This window comes from Girardinichthys multiradiatus, chromosome 8, assembly GCF_021462225.1.
Source record: "Girardinichthys multiradiatus isolate DD_20200921_A chromosome 8, DD_fGirMul_XY1, whole genome shotgun sequence".
Lineage (NCBI taxonomy): Eukaryota > Metazoa > Chordata > Actinopteri > Cyprinodontiformes > Goodeidae > Girardinichthys > Girardinichthys multiradiatus.
The window spans coordinates 33326905-33346243 of NC_061801.1; the positions used below are offsets into that span (position 1 = coordinate 33326905).

General features: G+C 41.1%; 1 protein-coding gene across 2 annotated transcripts in view; it reads left to right on the top strand.

The window, feature by feature from the left end:
- cntfr (ciliary neurotrophic factor receptor) overlaps positions 1 to 13446 on the top strand; it is a 333618-nt gene extending 320172 nt beyond the window's left edge. For both annotated transcript variants that reach the window (XM_047373130.1, XM_047373129.1), the window contains 2 exons: positions 9286 to 9412; positions 11928 to 13446. In XM_047373130.1, the coding sequence (XP_047229086.1) occupies positions 9286 to 9412; position 11928 (128 nt within the window). In that variant the 3' untranslated portion in view covers positions 11929 to 13446. The remainder of the gene's footprint in view (positions 1 to 9285; positions 9413 to 11927) is intronic.
- Positions 13447 to 19339: the final 5893 nt, after the last annotated feature.

Here is a 19339-nt window from a genome sequence, read left to right on the forward strand (position 1 = left end):
CCTCAATCCTTTGATCTTAAGTGGTTAACATAATCCATTCATCAATCCATCCATCCGTTTATCCATCCATCCATCCCGTTTATCTTTTTGGGGTCACGAGGGTCTACTGGTGCCTATCTCCAGCAGTCATCGGGCGAGAGGCAGGGTACACCCTGGACAGGTCGCCAGTCCACCGCAGGGCAACAGAAAGACAGGACAAACCAACAACCATGCACACACACACACACACACACACAAACACAAACACACACCTAAGGAGAATTTAGAGAGACAAATTAACCTAACAGTCATGTGTTTGGACTGTGGGAGGAAGCCGGAGTACCTGGAAAGAAGCCACGCATGCACGGGGAGAACATACAAACTCCATGTAGAAAGACCCCAGGCTGAAATCGTACCCAGGACCTTCTTGCTGCAAGGGCTAACATAATACAAAGCAAAAATGTAATGCCAGCCAAATCCCGCACACTGCACTTGGCACTACTAAACACTTATGAACACACTAATTTTTCTTTTATTACCATCTGGTAAATTCATTTCACATATATAGCACAAATGTAGGAAAAATGTTTTTAGTAAAAACTTTATTGGAATTACAGATACAGTCAGCAAGTACGGGGAATTGATATCTTGGATGTCAAAACATCAGCAAATAATTAAATGAAGAACATGAGGAAGAAGGGGAGAAGACGATGTCAAGACATGAGGGTGAAGATGCCAAAAATGTTGGGAGGATAATGTGACACAAATGAAATATGTAAACTGAGGAAAAGTATTAAAAAATTAGGAAGAAAATCATACATTTTATAATTTGGTACTTGCAGTTATTCACCTTATATAAAAAATGCGTACTATCTCACTTTCAGCGGCCACAAACAGAAAGCAGCTAGCAAGAAATTACAGCGTGCCTATCCGAGATAAGACAGGGGTTAGAGGTGAGATCCCATTCGAACTCTGCTTAGTTTAGCTTAGTTTAACTTAGCTTCGCAGGCTGACCGGCTTGTGAACTAAGCTGTGGTGCTCCCAAAACCCCAGAACATATTTCAAAGGTTGCCCATTGTTGATGAACCGACTGGTCACATAAAGATTTTAGTTATACTTCTATGCTCAAAACATCTCGAAAGTTTCTGCGACAAATTCAGAAAAGTATGAAAATGCTAAGTGTCCACGCTCGCCTCCTCTGTTTACGACTATTGGTGGTGCAATGCATTGTGGGATATGATGCTGGCCCAAGTCCGCAGAAGGATGTATCCTCAATAAAATGGATGAAATAAGAATATCTATGGGTTCTTTTAGAGTACTTCGTTTGATGCGTACTTAGGGTTGGAACAGTGCTTGAGCCACTGCGATGAAGTGTCAAAAGCATGCGAAAACACTCCTACAGACAACTATACATGTTTTGAACCACATTACCCATAAGTCCTCGAGGGCAGTCCGACTTTCATTCCATATATTCAAGGTTCATTCCATATATTCAAACTTTCATTCCATATATTCAAGGTTCATTGAATATATTTGAATATAAATATAAATAATTTCCTGAACAGCATGCCATAATATATGTATGTATGTATATATATATATATATATATATATATATATATATATATATACACACTCGTACTCGTCGTCTTCCGCTTATCCGGGACCGGGTCGCGGGGGCAGCAGACTCAGCAGAGACGCCCAGACGTCCCTCTCTCCAGACACCTCCTCCAGCTCCTCCAGGGGGAGCTCAAGGCGTTCCCAGGCCAGCCGAGAGACATAGTCCCTCCAGCGTGTCCTGGGCCATCCCCTGGGCCTCCTCCCGGTGGGACGTGCCTGGAACACCTCCCGAGGAAGACGTCCAGGAGGCATCCGGTATAGATGCCCGAGCCACCTCAACTGGCTCCTCTCGATGTGGAGGAGCAGCGGCTCTACTCCGAGCCCCTCCCGGATGGCCGAGCTCCTCACCCTATCTCTAAGGGAGTGCCCGGCCACCCTACGGAGGAAGCTCATTTCAGCCACTTGTATCCGGGATCTTGTTCTTTCGGTCATGACCCAAAGTTTATGGCCATAGGTGAGGGTAGGAACGTAGACCGACCGGTAAATTGAGAGCTTTGCTTTTCGGCTCAGCTCTCTCTTCACCACAACGGACCGGCACAGCGCCCCCATTACTGTGGCAGCCGCACCAATCCATCTGTCGGTCTCCCGCTCCATTCTTCCCACACTCGTGAACAAGACCCCGAGATACTTAAACTCCTCCACTTGAGGCAGGAACTCCCCTCCAACCTGAAAAGGACAAGCCATCCTTTTCCAGTCGAGTACCATGGCCTCGGACTTGGAGGAGCTGATCCTCATCCCAGCCGCTTCACACTTGGCTGCGAACCGCCACAGCACATGCTGTAGGTCTTGGCTAGAGGGGGCCAACAGGACCACGTCATCCGCAAAAAGAAGAGACGAAATCCACTGGTCCCCAAACCAGACCCCCTCCGGCCCTTGGCTGCGTCTAGAAATCCTGTCCATAAAAGTTATGAACAGGACCGGTGACAAAGGGCAGCCCTGCCGGAGTCCAACATGCACCGGGAACAGGTCCGACTTAGTGCCGGCAATGCGGACCAAACTCCTGCTCCGCTCGTACAGGGACCGGATGGCCCCTAATAAAGGGCCCCCGATTCCATACTCCTGGAGCACCCCCCACAGGGCATCATGAGGGACACAGTTGAATGCCTTCTCCAGGTCCACAAAACACATGTGAACCGGTTGGGCAAACTCCCATGAACCCTCGAGCACCCTGTAGAGGGTATAAAGCTGGTCCAGTGTTCCACAGCCGGGACGAAAACCACACTGCTCCTCCTGAAGCCGAGGTTCGACTATCGGTCGGACTCTCCTCTCCAATACCCTGGCGTAGGCCTTACCAGGGAGGCTGAGGAGTGTGATCCCCCTGTAGTTGGAACACACCCTCTGGTCCCCCTTCTTATAAAGGGGGACCACCACCCCAGTCTGCCAGTCCAGAGGCACTGTCCCCGTCCGCCACGCAATGTTGAAGAGGCGTGTCAACCAGACTTCAGCCTGGGTGATGAAAGAGTCCAACCCCAAGTCCCCTCCTCGGTTTCCACCACAAAATGCGTGATGGCAGGATTGAGGAGATCCTCGAAGTACTCCTTCCACCGCCCGATAATGTCCTCAGTCGAGGTCAGCAGTCTCCCACCCCCACTATAAACAGTGTTGGCGAAGCACTGCTTCCCCCTCCTGAGGCGCCGGACGGTTTGCCAGAATCGCTTCGAGGCCAACCGGTAGTCCTTCTCCATGGCCTCACTGAACTCCTTGGCTTCACGGTACCCGTCAGCCACCTCAGGAGTCCCACAAGCCAACCACAGCCGATAGGACTCCTTCTTCAGCTTGACAGCATCCCTTACTGCCGGTGTTCACCACCGGGTTCTGGGATTACCGCCGCGACAGGCACCGCAGGCCTTACGGCCGCAGCTACGGGCAGCAGCATCGACAATAGATGCGGAGAACATGGTCCACTCGGACTCTATGTCTCCAACATCCCCCGGGATCTGGTCGAAGCTCTCCTAGAGGTGGGAGTTGAATACATCCCTGGCCGAGGGCTCTGCCAGGCGTTCCCAGCAGACCCTCACTATGCGCTTGGGCCTGCCAAGTCTGTCCGGCTTTCTCCTCCTCCAGCGGATCCAACTCACCACCAGGTGGTGATCATTGGACAGCTCAGACCCTCTCTTCACCCGAGTGTCCAAAACATGCGGCCGAAGGTCTGATGATACGACAACAAAGTCGATCATTGACCTCCTGCCTAGGGTGTCCTGGTGCCAAGTGCACTGATGGACACCCTTATGTTTGAACATGGTGTTCGTTATGGACAATCCGTGACTAGCACAGAAGTCCAATAACAAAACACCACTCGGATTCAGATCGGGGAGGCCATTCCTCCCGATCACGCCTCTCCAGGTGTCACTGTCGTTCCCCACGTGGGCGTTGAAGTCCCCCAGCAGAATAATGGAGTTCCCGGGAGGGGCACTATCCAGCACCCCCGACAGGGACGCCAAGAAGGCCGGGTACTCTGCACTACCACTCGGCCCGTAGGCTGAAATGATAGTCAGAGACCTCTCCCCAACCCGAAGGCGCAGCGATACGACCCTCTCATCCACTGGGGTAAACCCCAACACGAGACGGCTGAGCTGGGGGGCAACAAGCAAACCCACACCAGCCCACCGCCTCTCCCCGTGGGCCACTCAGAGTTGAAGAGAGTCCAACCCCTCTCAAGGAGATGGGTTCCAGAGCCCACGCTGTGCGTGGAGGCGAGCCCGCATATATATATAAACTATTTTACTGCTTAAACTTATGGAGATCAACACACCTCTGAATTATTTGAATGGCAAATGCTCTCGTCTTTTCGATTGTAAAAAATAGCTCATTAAAATTGGTCTCTAGATCACATTACAGGTCCTTCTCAAAAAATTAGCATATTGTGATAAAGTTCATAATTTTCCATAATGTCATGATGAAAATTTAACATTCATATATTTTACATTCATTGCACACTAACTGAAATATTTCAGGTCTTTCATTGTCTTAATACGGATGATTTTGGCATACAGCTCATGAAAACCCAAAATTCCTATCTCACAAAATTAGCATATCATTAAAAGGCTCTCTAAACGAGCTATGAACCTAATCATCTGAATCAACGAGTTAACTCTAAACACCTGCAAAAGATTCCTGAGGCCTTTAAAACTCCCAGCCTGGTTCATCACTCCAAACCCCAATCATGGGTAAGACTGCCGACCTGACTGCTGTCCAGAAGGCCACTATTGACACCCTCAAGCAAGAGGGTAAGACACAGAAAGAAACTTCTGAACGAATAGGCTGTTCCCAGAGTGCTGTATCAAGGCACCTCAGTGGGAAGTCTGTGGGAAGGAAAAAGTGTGGCAGAAAACGCTGCACAACGAGAAGAGGTGACCGGACCCTGAGGAAGATTGTGGAGAAGGGCCGATTCCAGACCTTGGGGGACCTGCGGAACCAGTGGACTGAGTCTGGAGTAGAAACATCTAGAGCCACCATGCACAGGCGTGTGCAGGAAATGGGCTACAGGTGCCACATTCCCCAGTCCTGGGTTACAGAGAAGCAGCACTGGACTGTTGCTCATTGGTCCAAAGTACTTTTTTCGGATGAAAGCAAATTCTGCATGTCGAGGTGCCAGAGTCTGGAGGAAGACTGAGGAGAAGGAAATGCCAAAATGCCAGAAGTCCAGTGTCAAGTACCCACAGTCAGTGATGGTCTGGGGTGCCGTGTCAGCTGCTGGTGTTGGTCCACTGTGTTTTATCAAGGGCAGGGTCAATGCAGCTAGCTATCAGGAGATTTTGGAGCACTTCTTGCTTCCATATGCTGAAAAGCTTTATGGAGATTAAGATTTCATTTTTCAGCACGACCTGGCACCTGCTCACAGTGCCAAAACCACTGGTAAATGGTTTACTGACCATGGTATCACTGTGCTCAATTGGCCTGCCAACTCTCCTGACCTGAACCCCATAGAGAATCTGTGGGATATTGTGAAGAGAACGTTGAGAGACTCAAGACCCAACACTCTGGATGAGCTAAAGGCCGCTATCGAAGCATCCTGGGCCTCCATAAGACCTCAGCAGTGCCACAGGCTGATTGCCTCCATGCCACGCTGCATTGAAGCAGTCATTTCTGCCAAAGGATTCCCGACCAAGTATTGAGTGCATAACTGTACATGATTATTTGAAGGTTGACGTTTTTTGTATTAAAAACACTTTTCTTTTATTGGTCGGATGAAATATGCTAATTTTGTGAGATAGGAATTTTGGGTTTTCATGAGCTGTATGCAAAAATCATCTGTATTAAGACAATAAAATACCTGAAATATTTCAGTTAGTGTGCAATGAATCTAACATATATGAATGTAAAATTTTCATCATGACATTATGGAAAATAATGAACTTTATCACAATATGCTAATATTTTGAGAAGGACCTGTATGTTTTAATACCAGAGAAAGAAGAAATTGTTGATTACTTATTTAATGTTGCTTGATATCCTAAGTGAAAATTAAAGATGCAACAGTAATATTTCTGTTTTAAGAATTCTTGAGGGCAGCAGCCAGTATTGCCCAAATGATTTTACAAAACCCACTGGTGCTATTCTAGAAACTTTGTTTCCCAAAGGACACCCTTGATACCATCCCAGCTGTAACTGAATTCCTTAGTATGCTGCTTTCCTATTTTAAGTTGTGTTTACTGACCGAAGAAAAAGAAAATCTGATTTTTGAGTCTCTCATTAGCCGGTCATTGGCCAGGCAGGTCAAGCTTAAAATCGTCCAATTCCGGTCACCTGTCAAGCAGCAGGTGCATTTTTAGTTTATATTTTGCTATTTTGTTTTTCTCTCTTGGGGAATCTATTTTTTATTCACTTTATCAACCTTGCTTCATTGGTAATTATATAGGCTGTGGTATCAGGTGCATAAGAGAGTGGTGCTGAATTATTTACTTTGTATGCTATTGAAACCCAAGGCAAATATGTAATACTGTCACATTGTTACAACAATGATGCTCTAAATACTAATAATACCCTGTAATTCATAAACCTTAGTTTAGATTTAAATATTCTTGAATTAAAACAGGCACCCCACACCTTCTAGCTATTATTACTTAAATAGATTTTGGCAAACAACTGAAACTACATTTGTGGCTATATATATTGTATACATCAGTAAATTATCTCATGTCAAAAATAATTTTTGAATATTTGTATCCATAAGACTATATATCTTTGTGCTAGTGGCCTGTAAAGACAGGGTCATCTTTCACATGTCTGCTTTTATGTCTGCTTTTATGTCACAAATAAGGCATCAAGAAGAAAATTTCAACCTAATGTTTTAAAATAGAACATTTGGATAATCATAGATGCTATACTTATGGTTTTCCAACAGCTGTCATACAAATTTAGATAACCTAATGCCTCAGCGATCAACATTATCAGAAACTTCAAGTCAGTAGTTGTAGGTTCTCTTAAATGCAGCTTTTCTGGTGTTTCTCTCCTTCACCTGCTTCTGTCTCCTCCTCCACGGCACTATTTATCAATCTTCCCTCCCCCTCTCCGTTGTCTCATCTCCTCTGTTTTCCTGTCCTCACATTGCTCGTTACAGTCGCTTTACACCCTATAAATGTCTCTCCTTGTCACTGGCACATTATTTCTGCCAAAGTTTTTGTTTTTGTCTCCAGTCCTAAGCATAATGTTTTGCTGCAGGCAGGAAGCATTGCGCCATGCTGCTGAACATGTTGAACGCACCCTGGTTCCCTCTTTCTCTGGCTATTTCACACCTGGCTGCTTCTGTCTAATATATCTCCTGACTCCCAGCGCAGTACACCACAACAGTCATTAATTGCAGGGAAAAGGAAATCATATACTCTCCTCGCAGATCGAGCGGCAAACATCCTGCATGAGTTAATATCTGCTGTGCTGCCTGCAGCTGTAGCAATAGCCCAATTTTATAAAGCATTAAACTTTGATATTTTAATTTGTCTAGCAGTGTAAAACCAAACTGTAGAACTAAGAAATTCATAAGCTTGTACCGACTTTCAGCATATATTTATGTTTGCCACAAGCCATTTAAAATCCACCCCCACTCTCTTTCAGTAAATGTGATTCCATCAACTACAGTCCCATATTTTAACCGCTTACAGTATTCTTCTGTTTTTTGTTTTTTTGTCACACTTAAAGGCCCCTAAATATAATAAAACAGTTTTTGTTTGACTGTTGATTTAATAACTAAATGTTTTATTTTAGTTTTTTATATATAGTTTTGTTTTGTGTTGTATGAGTCATTTAGAAGTGGACATGCAGGTGTGCTTTGGATTTTTATTCTGCCTTATAAACTAAGTGCACTTGTGTTTAAGGTCAAACTTGAGATTTCACCTTTAGCTTTTTCTGGTGCTTCCACAAAAGCATTCCTGGTTCTATCAATTAAGGCAAGTTGCCCAGATAATAAAGCAGCAAAGCAGCCCCACACCATCATCCCCATGTTTGAGTACCAGTATTATGTTCATTTTCTGAACATCATACTGTGTTAGTTTGACTGACCTGAACTAAGGGAACTGAGGCTTTAGTTGGATAAGTTGTCAATGCCCTCTTGGAGTAATTTTTGTAGGTCCGCCACTCTTGGGAAGATTTTGCCAATTTCATCTGTCTCCATTTGTGCATAATGGTTCTCACTTATTTCCTGGAGTGCCAAAGAATAAGAAATGACATTGTGATCCTTATATGACACATTCATGTCAGTGAATTTGGTTCTCATCTGTTTTTGAACTTCTTGCTTTTTTGAGGAACGTTAGTCAACTTAATGTTGTCAGAAAGGTTCTATTTAAGTGATTTATTGATTCTACATGTCTGACATAAGGTTATGTTTTTTTAGGATAGCTTTAACTCTTATTAAATTAAATCATCATTTGAAATTTGCATTTTGTTGTTTACTCTGGTCTTCTTTAAAATCTTATAAAAATCTCTTTCATAATGTGACAAAAAACAGCAAAATAGAATAAATGTTGTAATCTTTTCACTGTACTTTGCTCCATAACATTTATTAATTATAACAATTAGTCTGCATGGCATCTCTTAGCTACTTAATTAAGACAATGCTTCATTAAGACAGTTTCTTTGTTGTTGTGATTTACAACTGGTCTGTTCATGTAAAAGTCAAGTTAGCTCCTCAATTAGTGGTAGTCTATCTCAAGAAAAGGCTCCACTTCTTCTGTATGTACTCAAATTTAAGTACCACCTGAGAGATCTAGATATACAGTATGTGCAAATGAATTTCTGCTGTGCTCTAGCAGGCATATTCAGATGGCCACTGTGTGCTTTCCTTTACTCTTCCTTGTTTTACCTTGTCCTCCTTCCCTTTCCTGTTTTTCTCTTCTACTCTGTTTGCTCTTTCTCCTCTGTGGTTTCAGAATTGATCTATTTTTTTTGTCATGTTCACTTCATAACTGCCTTGACAAGTCTCCCATTGATTGTGCTTGTTGATTAGAATTGATTTTGCTCTTCCCCATATTTTCCTTTCTGTTTGCTCCTTCCCATTATGATGAGCGTTTTTGTTGCTCCATTCATCAGAACAATGGACTGAAAGTTTTCCCCCCTCAGGATCTGCACTTTTGTACTCTGTGCAACTAAAAAACTCAGCAAAGGGCTAAACAACAAAACCAACTGACCAAGTATTCAGAGGAGTGAATAAAAAATGCTCACGAAGGTCTTGTTTTCTGACAAATTCTTTTGCAGAGACGAAGACCTCTCCCATACCGTCCTCCAAAGCACCGCAGAAGGCCGAGCCTCCAGTGGGCAGAGCTGCCAGGCTTGTCTCAATTTTCTCCCCTTTGCTGTTAGGGATGATGCTGTTGTTCATGTGGTAAGCACCAACATGTAAAAACACACTCACACAGAGATGTCTCCAATCTGTCATGTCTGAATTGATTTTGATCTTCACTGGTAAGGTATATATTAACATGTCAATACATGATTGTTTTTGTCGTGAGCATGTTTTATATTCCAAAAGTAACTCCAGTCAAGAGGAGTTTATTTTATGAATACAGAAAGGTTGTCTTTTTTTTACAGTTTTCTGCTTTGTCTATTTAAGGTTGAAGTGAAATACAATCTGAATGTACCTGAGTTCCTTTGGACCCTATACAGGTCCTTCTCAAAATATTAGCATATTGTGATAAAGTTCATTATTTTCCATAATGATGAAAATTTAACATTCCTATATTTTAGATTCATTGCACACTAACTGAAATATTTCAGGTCTTTTATTGTCTTAATACGGATGATTTTGGCATACAGCTCATGAAAATCCAAAATTCCTATCTCACAAAATTAGCATATTTCATCCGACCAATAAAAGAAAAGTGTTTTTAATACAAAAAACGTCAACCTTCAAATAATCATGTACAGTTATGCACTCAATACTTGGTCGGCAATCCTTTTGCAGAAATGACTGCTTCAATGCGGCGTGGCATGGAGGCAATCAGCCTGTGGCACTGCTGAGGTCTTATGGAGGCCCAGGATGCTTCGATAGCGGCCTTTAGCTCATCCAGAGTGTTGGGTCTTGAGTCTCTCAATGTTCTCTTCACAATATCCCACAGATTCTCTATGGGGTTCAGGTCAGGAGAGTTGGCAGGCCAATTGAGCACAGTGATACCATGGCCAGTAAACCATTTACCAGTGGTTTTGGCACTGTGAGCAGGTGCCAGGTCGTGCTGAAAAATGAAATCTTCATCTCCATAAAGCTTTTCAGCAGATGGAAGCATGAAGTGCTCCAAAATCTCCTGATAGCTAGCTGCATTGACCCTGCCCTTGATAAAACACAGTGGACCAACACCAGCAGCTGACACGGCACCCCAGACCATCACTGACTGTGGGTACTTGACACTGGACTTCTGGCATTTTGGCATTTCCTTCTCCCTAGTCTTCCTCCAGACTCTGGCACCTTGATTTCCGAATGACATGCAGAATTTCCTTTCATCCGAAAAAAGTACTTTGGACCACTGAGCAACAGTCCAGTGCTGCTTCTCTGTAGCCCAGGTCAGGCGCTTCTGCCACTGTTTCTGGTTCAAAAGTGGTTTGACCTGGGGAATGCGGCACCTGTAGCCCATTTCCTGCACACGCCTGTGCACGGTGGCTCTGGATGTTTCTACTCCAGACTCAGTCCACTGCTTCCGCAGGTCCCCCAAGGTCTGGAATCGGCCCTTCTCCACAATCTTCCTCAGGATCCGGTCACCTCTTCTCGTTGTTCAGCGTTTTCTGCCACACTTTTTCCTTCCCACAGACTTCCCACTGAGGTGCCTTGATACAGCACTCTGGGAACAGCCTATTCGTTCAGAAATTTCTTTCTGTGTCTTACCCTCTTGCTTGAGGGTGTCAATAGTGGCCTTCTGGACAGCTGTCAGGTCGGCAGTCTTACCCATGATTGGGGTTTTGAGTGATGAACCAGGCTGGGAGTTTTAAAGGCCTCAGGAATCTTTTGCAGGTGTTTAGAGTTAACTCGTTGATTCAGATGATTAGTTTCATAGCTCGTTTAGAGACCCTTTTAATGATATGCTAATTTTGTGAGATAGGAATTTTGGGTTTCCATGAGCTGTATGCCAAAATCATCCGTATTAAGACAATAAAAGACCTGAAATATTTCAGTTAGTGTGCAATGGATCTAAAATATATGAATGTTAAATTTTCATCATTACATTATGGAAAATAATGAACTTTATCACAATATGCTAATATTTTGAGAAGGACCTGTATATAGCTTTGCAAAGAATAAATACTACCCTTAGCAGGGCAAGGAAAGCTGATCAGAGTTATTGGAAAGATTGATGGAGTTCAATATAGGCAAGGGATAGAGGTTCACCCACCAGCAGTGGCCCTAAATATACAGCCAAAGCTAATTTGGATCAGTTAATACACGTGTTGGACGGCCCTAGTCAAAGTAGACACTAAGATTGAAGTGGGAATCTGTAGCAATATTTATAAATTTGCACTCACAGACACTCTCTGTCTTAACTGACATAGCTAGAACTTACTTGCAAAGAATAATGGGCAGATATTTCAGTTTCTAAAGCTAATACAGACATAATCCCAAAAACTTGCAGCTGTGAGTGCAATGAAAAGTTGTTTTACAAAGTATTCACTCAGGGTGGCTGAATACAAATGCCTGCCAGACCATTTAGATTTTCCAGTTGGAAGATTTTAACAGCTATGCACAGTTTTCCTTTATAATTTGCAAATATACTACTTTGTTGTGGTCTGCCACATAAAATCTCAATAAAAAACATTGGGGTGTGCTTTTTTAACATGAGTCCAAATATTGTGATGTCAACAAAAAGACAGGAAAATTCTATTTTTAAACTGACTATTTTTCTTTCTGCCTCTAGATTTTTTATCTCATAGAGTGACAACAGGTGGGAGGAAGAACAGGATAAATAGACGGAGGCTGGTGTTTTTTCTATTTTGCACATGTTTTTGAGGATACAGTGCATTGATCATTTCTGCCCATCACAGTTACTCACCAAAATTACTTAAGAGAGGAAATCAGACAGTCGTTGACTGACGGAGACGAAAAAAATTCTTCATAGGAACTTTTGCAAATGGCATCGCTGACAACAAGAACAGCAGCAGAGGCAGCAGAACAACCATGATCAGCAGCGACATCAAAGTGATTAATGTTACGCCCTTGTGGCTTCGATGAGCCGCAGAAGACGGATTTGTTGGTTTGTTTGGTTCAAGCTCCTTCTCTGAGCAAGAAAGCCAACTCATGTTATTTTTTATTCATTAATTGACTTTTTCCCTTTCTTTTAAACTGCAGAGCGCTTCACAGACAAATGCACTCTTAAAGAAGTTGTGCCTTTGTGTGTGTGGCTACTGTAGCGCCCCACATACAGCTCAATCATCACGCCAAAGACTGATAAGCACCCCAATGAAGTGGCTCCAAATTTTTTCACTGAGCTTCCTGAAGCTTGTGCCTGTACTCAGAAATTGTGTACATATGCAAGTGGAGTAGTGATGCTGAAAATTGCTATATGTAACAAACCTGAGGATCCCTGCAGCCCCTGTTTGTGCACACACACTGTTTAAAGAAGACCCCACAGCAAGCCTCCATGAGACCGTACTCCTCCTGTATGCCTCAGACGACTGAATCAAACCAATGGAGTGAGCCGTTTTTTGATCTGGAGACTAACACTTTGAAGAATTTGGTTAAAGGTATAGTAGTTGATTTATTTAGACAGTTAGCTATACATCGTGCTTACAGTGACTGGTAAGAAGGACCTGGATTGTAAAAAAATAAAATAAAATGAGGTAAATAAAAATACAAAAAAATACAAAAAATAAAAAAATAAATTGGTTTTCAAACAAAAGACTTGTTTCACAAATTTGCTTTCGGTTTGACTTTGTTTTGACAGCAACATTGACTTTTGGATCACTGACGCGCTAGTGTGTTGGCTTCTCTTTCCGCTCTATGCTGTAAAATACAGTAACATGAATCTGTTTGCTTTCCAAAGTCTGGCGCCTTTACAAACATTTCATTATTTTTCTGTTTACATTTTAATAGCCTATATCAGCAGGTATTATTATGTTATTCAAATGAATATTAATGTGTTTATTGTAATGTTTGGATTTTATGGACAAATAATAAAAAGATGCATATAGGGCTTTAGTTTTTTGTTTGTTCTTTTTTTTTTTAGACATTCATAATGGCTTAATTTCTTGGTTCTATTTTGTAAACAACGATATGTAACTTTAACAATGAACAAAGTTTATTATTTAATATTATTAATAATAATAATGTATGTATGTATTAGCGGTAGAATGTCGTAACCTGTACCTGAGGTCTTTTTTATAGATGTATATAAAATGACAGGTTTCAACCATTAAATGTGACCATTTCACAATGAATTTTGATGAGCTGCCCTCATTTTTATGTTATCTTTTTGAAATTACCCATCGAGAAAACAACGTAAGCATAGCAAATGTATCTGTGTTAATGGACATGAGAAAATCACCCTCAAAAGTGACCATATACAAAAACTTTGTTATGAGGATGAATTATTTTCTCCCAGAGAGGGACATTTATTCTACATGCAGATTCTGCATATTTCTCAGAATTAAGATTTATTTATAATTTTAAAACAATCAGACCTAATCAAGCATTATGTTTTTTTATCAAGTAAAAATGCAAAATCAAACATTTTAAAATGTCCATAAAATTAATTACATATTTTACTACTGCAGGGAGAGTATAGACATTTGTGATTAAGAAATTTCCATTCAAAATGTTTAAGCTAATGAAAAATCCAGTGTTTATATAGGGCTACAGCTCTCTCATAAGTTCAAAGAGAGGATTTTATTATGTAGAAGTCAGAATTCTAATATCTAATACTAATAAATCTACTGTTATTTTGAATTGTGGGAGAGAAAAATGGGGGGAGATATAAAAATTTTCCAAACTACCTGGATATGGCAATTTTTCAGGCCAGAACACCAGAATGCAACCAAAAAAAGAAGAATGCCTGCTTTGTAGGTCCTGGATCAAATGATGCGGCTTCACAGTTCTGTTTCCAAGCTCAGCTGATGGTTGAACAGAAAAACCGCAGTTCATCCATCTGGGAAGGTCACTCATGGTTAAAAGCCCTTGGTTCCGGCTTAGCTCATTATATGAATTTAAGTATTGGTCATAAATCAAAATGTAAGACATTGCTTAATTCTGATGTAACATTGCTGTGTCCATGTGAGTCAGGGAGTTTGTTCCAGAGCTGAGGAGCATAGCAACAAAATCCTGGCTCACCATGTTTAGTTCTGGTCCTAGTAACACCGCGTAAGCAGCTCTATGAAGACCTGAGGGATCTACAAGGTTCACATCTGACTACCAACTTAAAAAATATATTTGTGACCAAGACCATTTAATGCTTTATGGACCGATAGTAGAATTTTAGAATCCATTCTATGACAAAAAAAAGAGAGCCAGTTGTTGTGATTATGAATATGATTATATTATTTAATATTTTATCAAATAATATTTTGGTCTGTTAAGAGTTGTCTTGTGAATACCAGCCCAATAAGGCGATGGTATTAGGACAAAGTCAATAGGGATGTGCCAAGCTCTGACATTATTGAACTGCATAAACTCTGCACACACATGAAATAAATTCACACAATTTCTTAAAATACAAGAATTTATTAACAAAAATAAGTCAAGTCAAAGTCAAACATATTTCAATCAACAAACTCTTTACTATGCTGAAACAATCCAACTAAACTACCAAGCAGAATTAAAGAATAAGGAAGACTAATGGGCTATGTACAATATAAACAAGTTGATTAAAGATGGTTGAAAATCATGACCGAAAAGAGTGATGCAACATTACCATGCAATGTTTATGTTTGAGAACCAAGGATTATCTTGAAGAATCTGGAAATGAAGTTAAGTTAGTCTTGGAACCAACTTAGACAATAATCAGCATACCTTTAGGTAACAATTCACAATGCAAGATCAGATAAAATATTATTTTAATGAAATAATGTTTTAAATAACGATCTACTGAATAAAACCAACCTTCTGGATGACCAATTCTCAACGGTGTCTCATTAGCTGCCTTTATTTATTTAAATAATATTTAATCACCTTTAAAATACCGTTAATAATATTTAAAGAAATATTATTTAGGAAATAGTAAAATATTTAAGGAAATATTTTGAAAAAGAATCAAATCTTTTTGGAGAAATGGGGCTTAATGGTGTTTACTTAGTTATCAAGTTTAGCAAAACAATGTTTAGGGAAATATTTTACTGGAATGAAAACTAGCAACCATTTTGGGTAAATAATCTTAGCAGATTAACTGTAAACACACGTGTTCTTAGCTGTTAGCAGTTAAAGCTAACAAAAGAAGCTTACAGCTTATCATCAGAATCAAACACACACCTTTGAAATACCGTTAATAGAAGGGTTAAAATACATAAGCGCGGACGGCGCGTTATGATCAATCTTCTGTTTAAAATCACCCTTCGAGTAAAGTCTGTCATAACTTTAAAAACACACAAACACAGAACACAAAACTGAGCACGTGCTGAGCAGATAGCCTATTAGCACTAAGATAGCTGAGTTCAACACAAACAAAACCAAACTTCATAAAATGAAAAACGTTTAGATTATTTCATCCTAAATTACTTCTATCACTCTGCCCAAACCTAACCTCGTATGAACCGTGCTGAGGAAAAGTTGTCCGGGCGACGAGTTTGAAGAAAGCTCTGCGAACAAAAGATTAGCTTCAGCTAATCTCCGTAGCTGTTGGGTGAGGCGGCTCGCTCAGCCCGCTGACCAAACTGCACAGTTACTGCCGTAACCACGGTTATTGTTAGGTATTAATTAGTCAAACTCAGAGGAAAGAAATATGACACAGGGTTTCTGTTCTTCTTGCGCAAGAGGTAGCTCACACTTTGCAGTGCAAATCTACAAAGTGTTGGCACCCCTCTCTCTTTATTTATACATGCTGGTTCACACACAGTTCAACAAACATTCAGGGGGTGTGTGTGTGTGGGGTCAGAAAGGTTAGGGTTCATGTGTCTTGATTTTAAACAGAGAGGGAGTGGGGACTTGGTACGAGCAGCCCCTAGATGTTGCTGATAGTAGCATAACTCACTCCTGTCCCCCATCTCCCTTTCTGTGGCATGTGGGAGGGAAAAGCACTTTGTCCAGACATGAGTGATAAACAATACAAAAGTTTTCAAACCCTAACAGTCCCTCCTTTTTTGTCACGAATAAAGTCATGATTAGATACATGTAAAACAAAACACTCTGTGTGAGCGAAAAACCCACTGACGGAAAGCAGATTATATTGTGGGAAAAATACTCACACGCCCCTCCGCCCAAGGCGATCATCAACCATAAGTACAATAATAATAAAACAATAAATCAAAGAAAACAAAATGTAATAAAAGTAAAAGAATTAAAACAAGCCTTGTTCATGTCATCATTGTACTCTTTCTCATTTCACTTAAATAGAAACTTCTTTGGGTTCAGTGTGGTGTCAACATTTACACAGGGTATTTAAAGAGTATGTGGGTGTTATCCCAACTTAAAAGAGTTTGTGCTTTATGGCCCTAGACCCTCCTCGGGTCAGAGGTAACAAAGTTATCTATGAGCAGACCATCTGCTTTTCCTGAGACATCACCCAAAAGGAATGGGTTTTAACCATCAAACGTCTGATACTGGTTTTTACAGCTTCCTCCTCTAACACAGATGTTTTGAAGAAAGAGAGGTAACCTAAAGATCGTGTTTGACCTTTAGGGTTACCTCTAAGGTTTGAAACACCTTAGAGCACTTAATACAAGAATTTCCATTACATCTCCTTTCTTCTGATTACAAGGTAATCACAATTAAAAGAAAAATAAATTCTTCAAAACCATCACCCCTCTCAGCTAACAGATATTCCAAAGCTATTCTACTTTGCAAACTCATGTTCTAAGAGCTTGCTGCTCCTTGGTCAGAATAGTGAAACCTTCTTCTCTAATAATGGGCTGATTGAATTATAAGTTGTGACTGTAGATAGTAAGTGAGCTAGATGACATAATCCAGACCAATTAGCAGGCAGATACAGATATGATCTATTTCCACACATCCAAACCATATTCTTAGGACATGAGTACCCATCTCTACTAGGAAAAGTAACAAGAACCCTGGTTAATTTACCTGCCTGGCCATATAACTTTACTTCCATTCAGTACGGCTGTAAGATTAAGAGTTAACACAAAGGGATCTGGGATCAAAGATCCTGAAATGGTATAAGCAGCAGTTCTGATAAGACATGACTCAAATTCATGTCTGTTGATTAAAGCACATGAAACAGATATAATAGTTTTGCAACCTTCTGTCTTTCCAAGGAAATAAGGTGTGTTTTCCTCCTGTGCAATACAAATATCTGTACCTATATCTGGATATCTTATTGATTCCTATTACCCCAAAATAAAGAATTCCTGTAGTAGCACATATTAAATTAGTCTCACTAGAAAATCTACTAACATTTCTTGCTTTGCCTTACAATATAATTCCTCACCCAAGGAAAAATAACCTCCACCAGCTGGTTATGTTGCCTATCTGGAAAGAAAGTAGTATCAATAGGAACTGGTACTAAAAATGATTGATCATTAATAACACGTGAAATCAAACAACAAACATAGCAACTGTCATTTCTTATCTTCCTCACGGTTTGATGCATCAGTTGCCACCAGACATTATCAGCATGATCACGGTAGTCAGGAAAGTGATGAATCTCTCTTTGAATCAGCTGATGAGTACTATTGGCGTAATTACTCAGATTAGCCACAAATTATCTTTGCTGTACCTTTCCCCAAATGAACACGAGAGTAATAAAAATACTTGCGATACCAATCATTAGCATTAGAACAGACCATCTTCCATATAGCTGCATCGTGATCTTGAAGTGGAATGTCCTTTCTTCTGGTACTGAAAGCAAACTGGGTTTTTTTTCCATTTCAAAGAAAAAAAAAATCATAAACAAAACTCAAAAATCCTGCTGCCTCTCCTGAGTGGCTTCTGCGCTTCAAGCTGCCCTGTTACCAGTCTGCTACAGGTGGGCGGTCGTAGGAAGCTCCTCCAGAAATATGTTTAGAAACAGGAACTCTAACCTGCTGGAAGTTAGGCTTCCATAGTCCAACTAAACAACGGTGGAAATGAACACATTTCAAATTTGTAATAATACCATAATGATAGATATCAAGCAGTAAACATGAAAGTTAGATAAAAGCATCCAAGATTTCCTCCTCAGAGTCAGTTTCGTTGTCAAAGTGGGAGAAAAGAATTTGGCTGACCCTTGCTGTCCAGGCAAAGGAGTGCCTAGTAGCCACCAAATGTTAAGAAATTAAGGAGAATAAGCATCATGGCACATGTTTGACTGTCTCTCTGTTGCAGATGTTGCCAGTCAATCATCCAGAGAAAGGTTATGTGCAATGTTTAGAGGTCTTCCCTGTATGTTTCCTATGTGTCTCTCACTGTGATGTGTGTGCAGTGAGGCAAATTACCTTATGATTTCTAACTTTCAGGAAATGCGATGGCCTTAAGTAGATTCGGAAATAACGTTGCACTGCTCAAGGGATTATTGTGCCCTTGTAAGAACAGTGTTCTTCAACCACCTCTTCAATCACTCGCCAGTGATCAGCTTACAGTTCTTTGTCTTGTGGTGGTCTGCTGTCCTCACACCTTTCAGGCCGTGGATGATCCAGTTGGAATATGACTTGTGTCCTGGAAGCCAGATGAAGCTGGGGAAGCTGGAGTTTTCCTGCAGCTTTCCTGAGTGTCTAGTAGGATCTGATATGGGCCTTTCCAGCGCCTGGACTTCCAGTGTTTTCTCCTAGATTCTCTGACCAGAATCCAATCACCAGGGATAAAGGACTGGAGGGTTGAAGTGGCTGTTTCTGGTAATGCAGCCTTCACCGTCTGTGAAACTTGAGAAAACACAGTGGACAGGTTTTGACAGTAAAACAACATCTTACCTTCACACAAAGATGTGGAAGAAAATTATCTTGGAAATATCCCCACGTTACTTTATTCTGACATTCCCCTCTTCTGGCGCAGGGTCCAACACATGCGACAATCCAGCAAAAGGTTTAAACAAGAATGTTCTAGTAACCAAGATCACATTACATAGAACCAAATAAATTAATTCTGACATAACTATGTGTCTCTATGAATTTAACGAAAGCAACATAAATAAAATCCAGATGTTTTTAACTGTAACTCAGTTCCATTAACAAAACACAAACTTCAGTCGTTGTA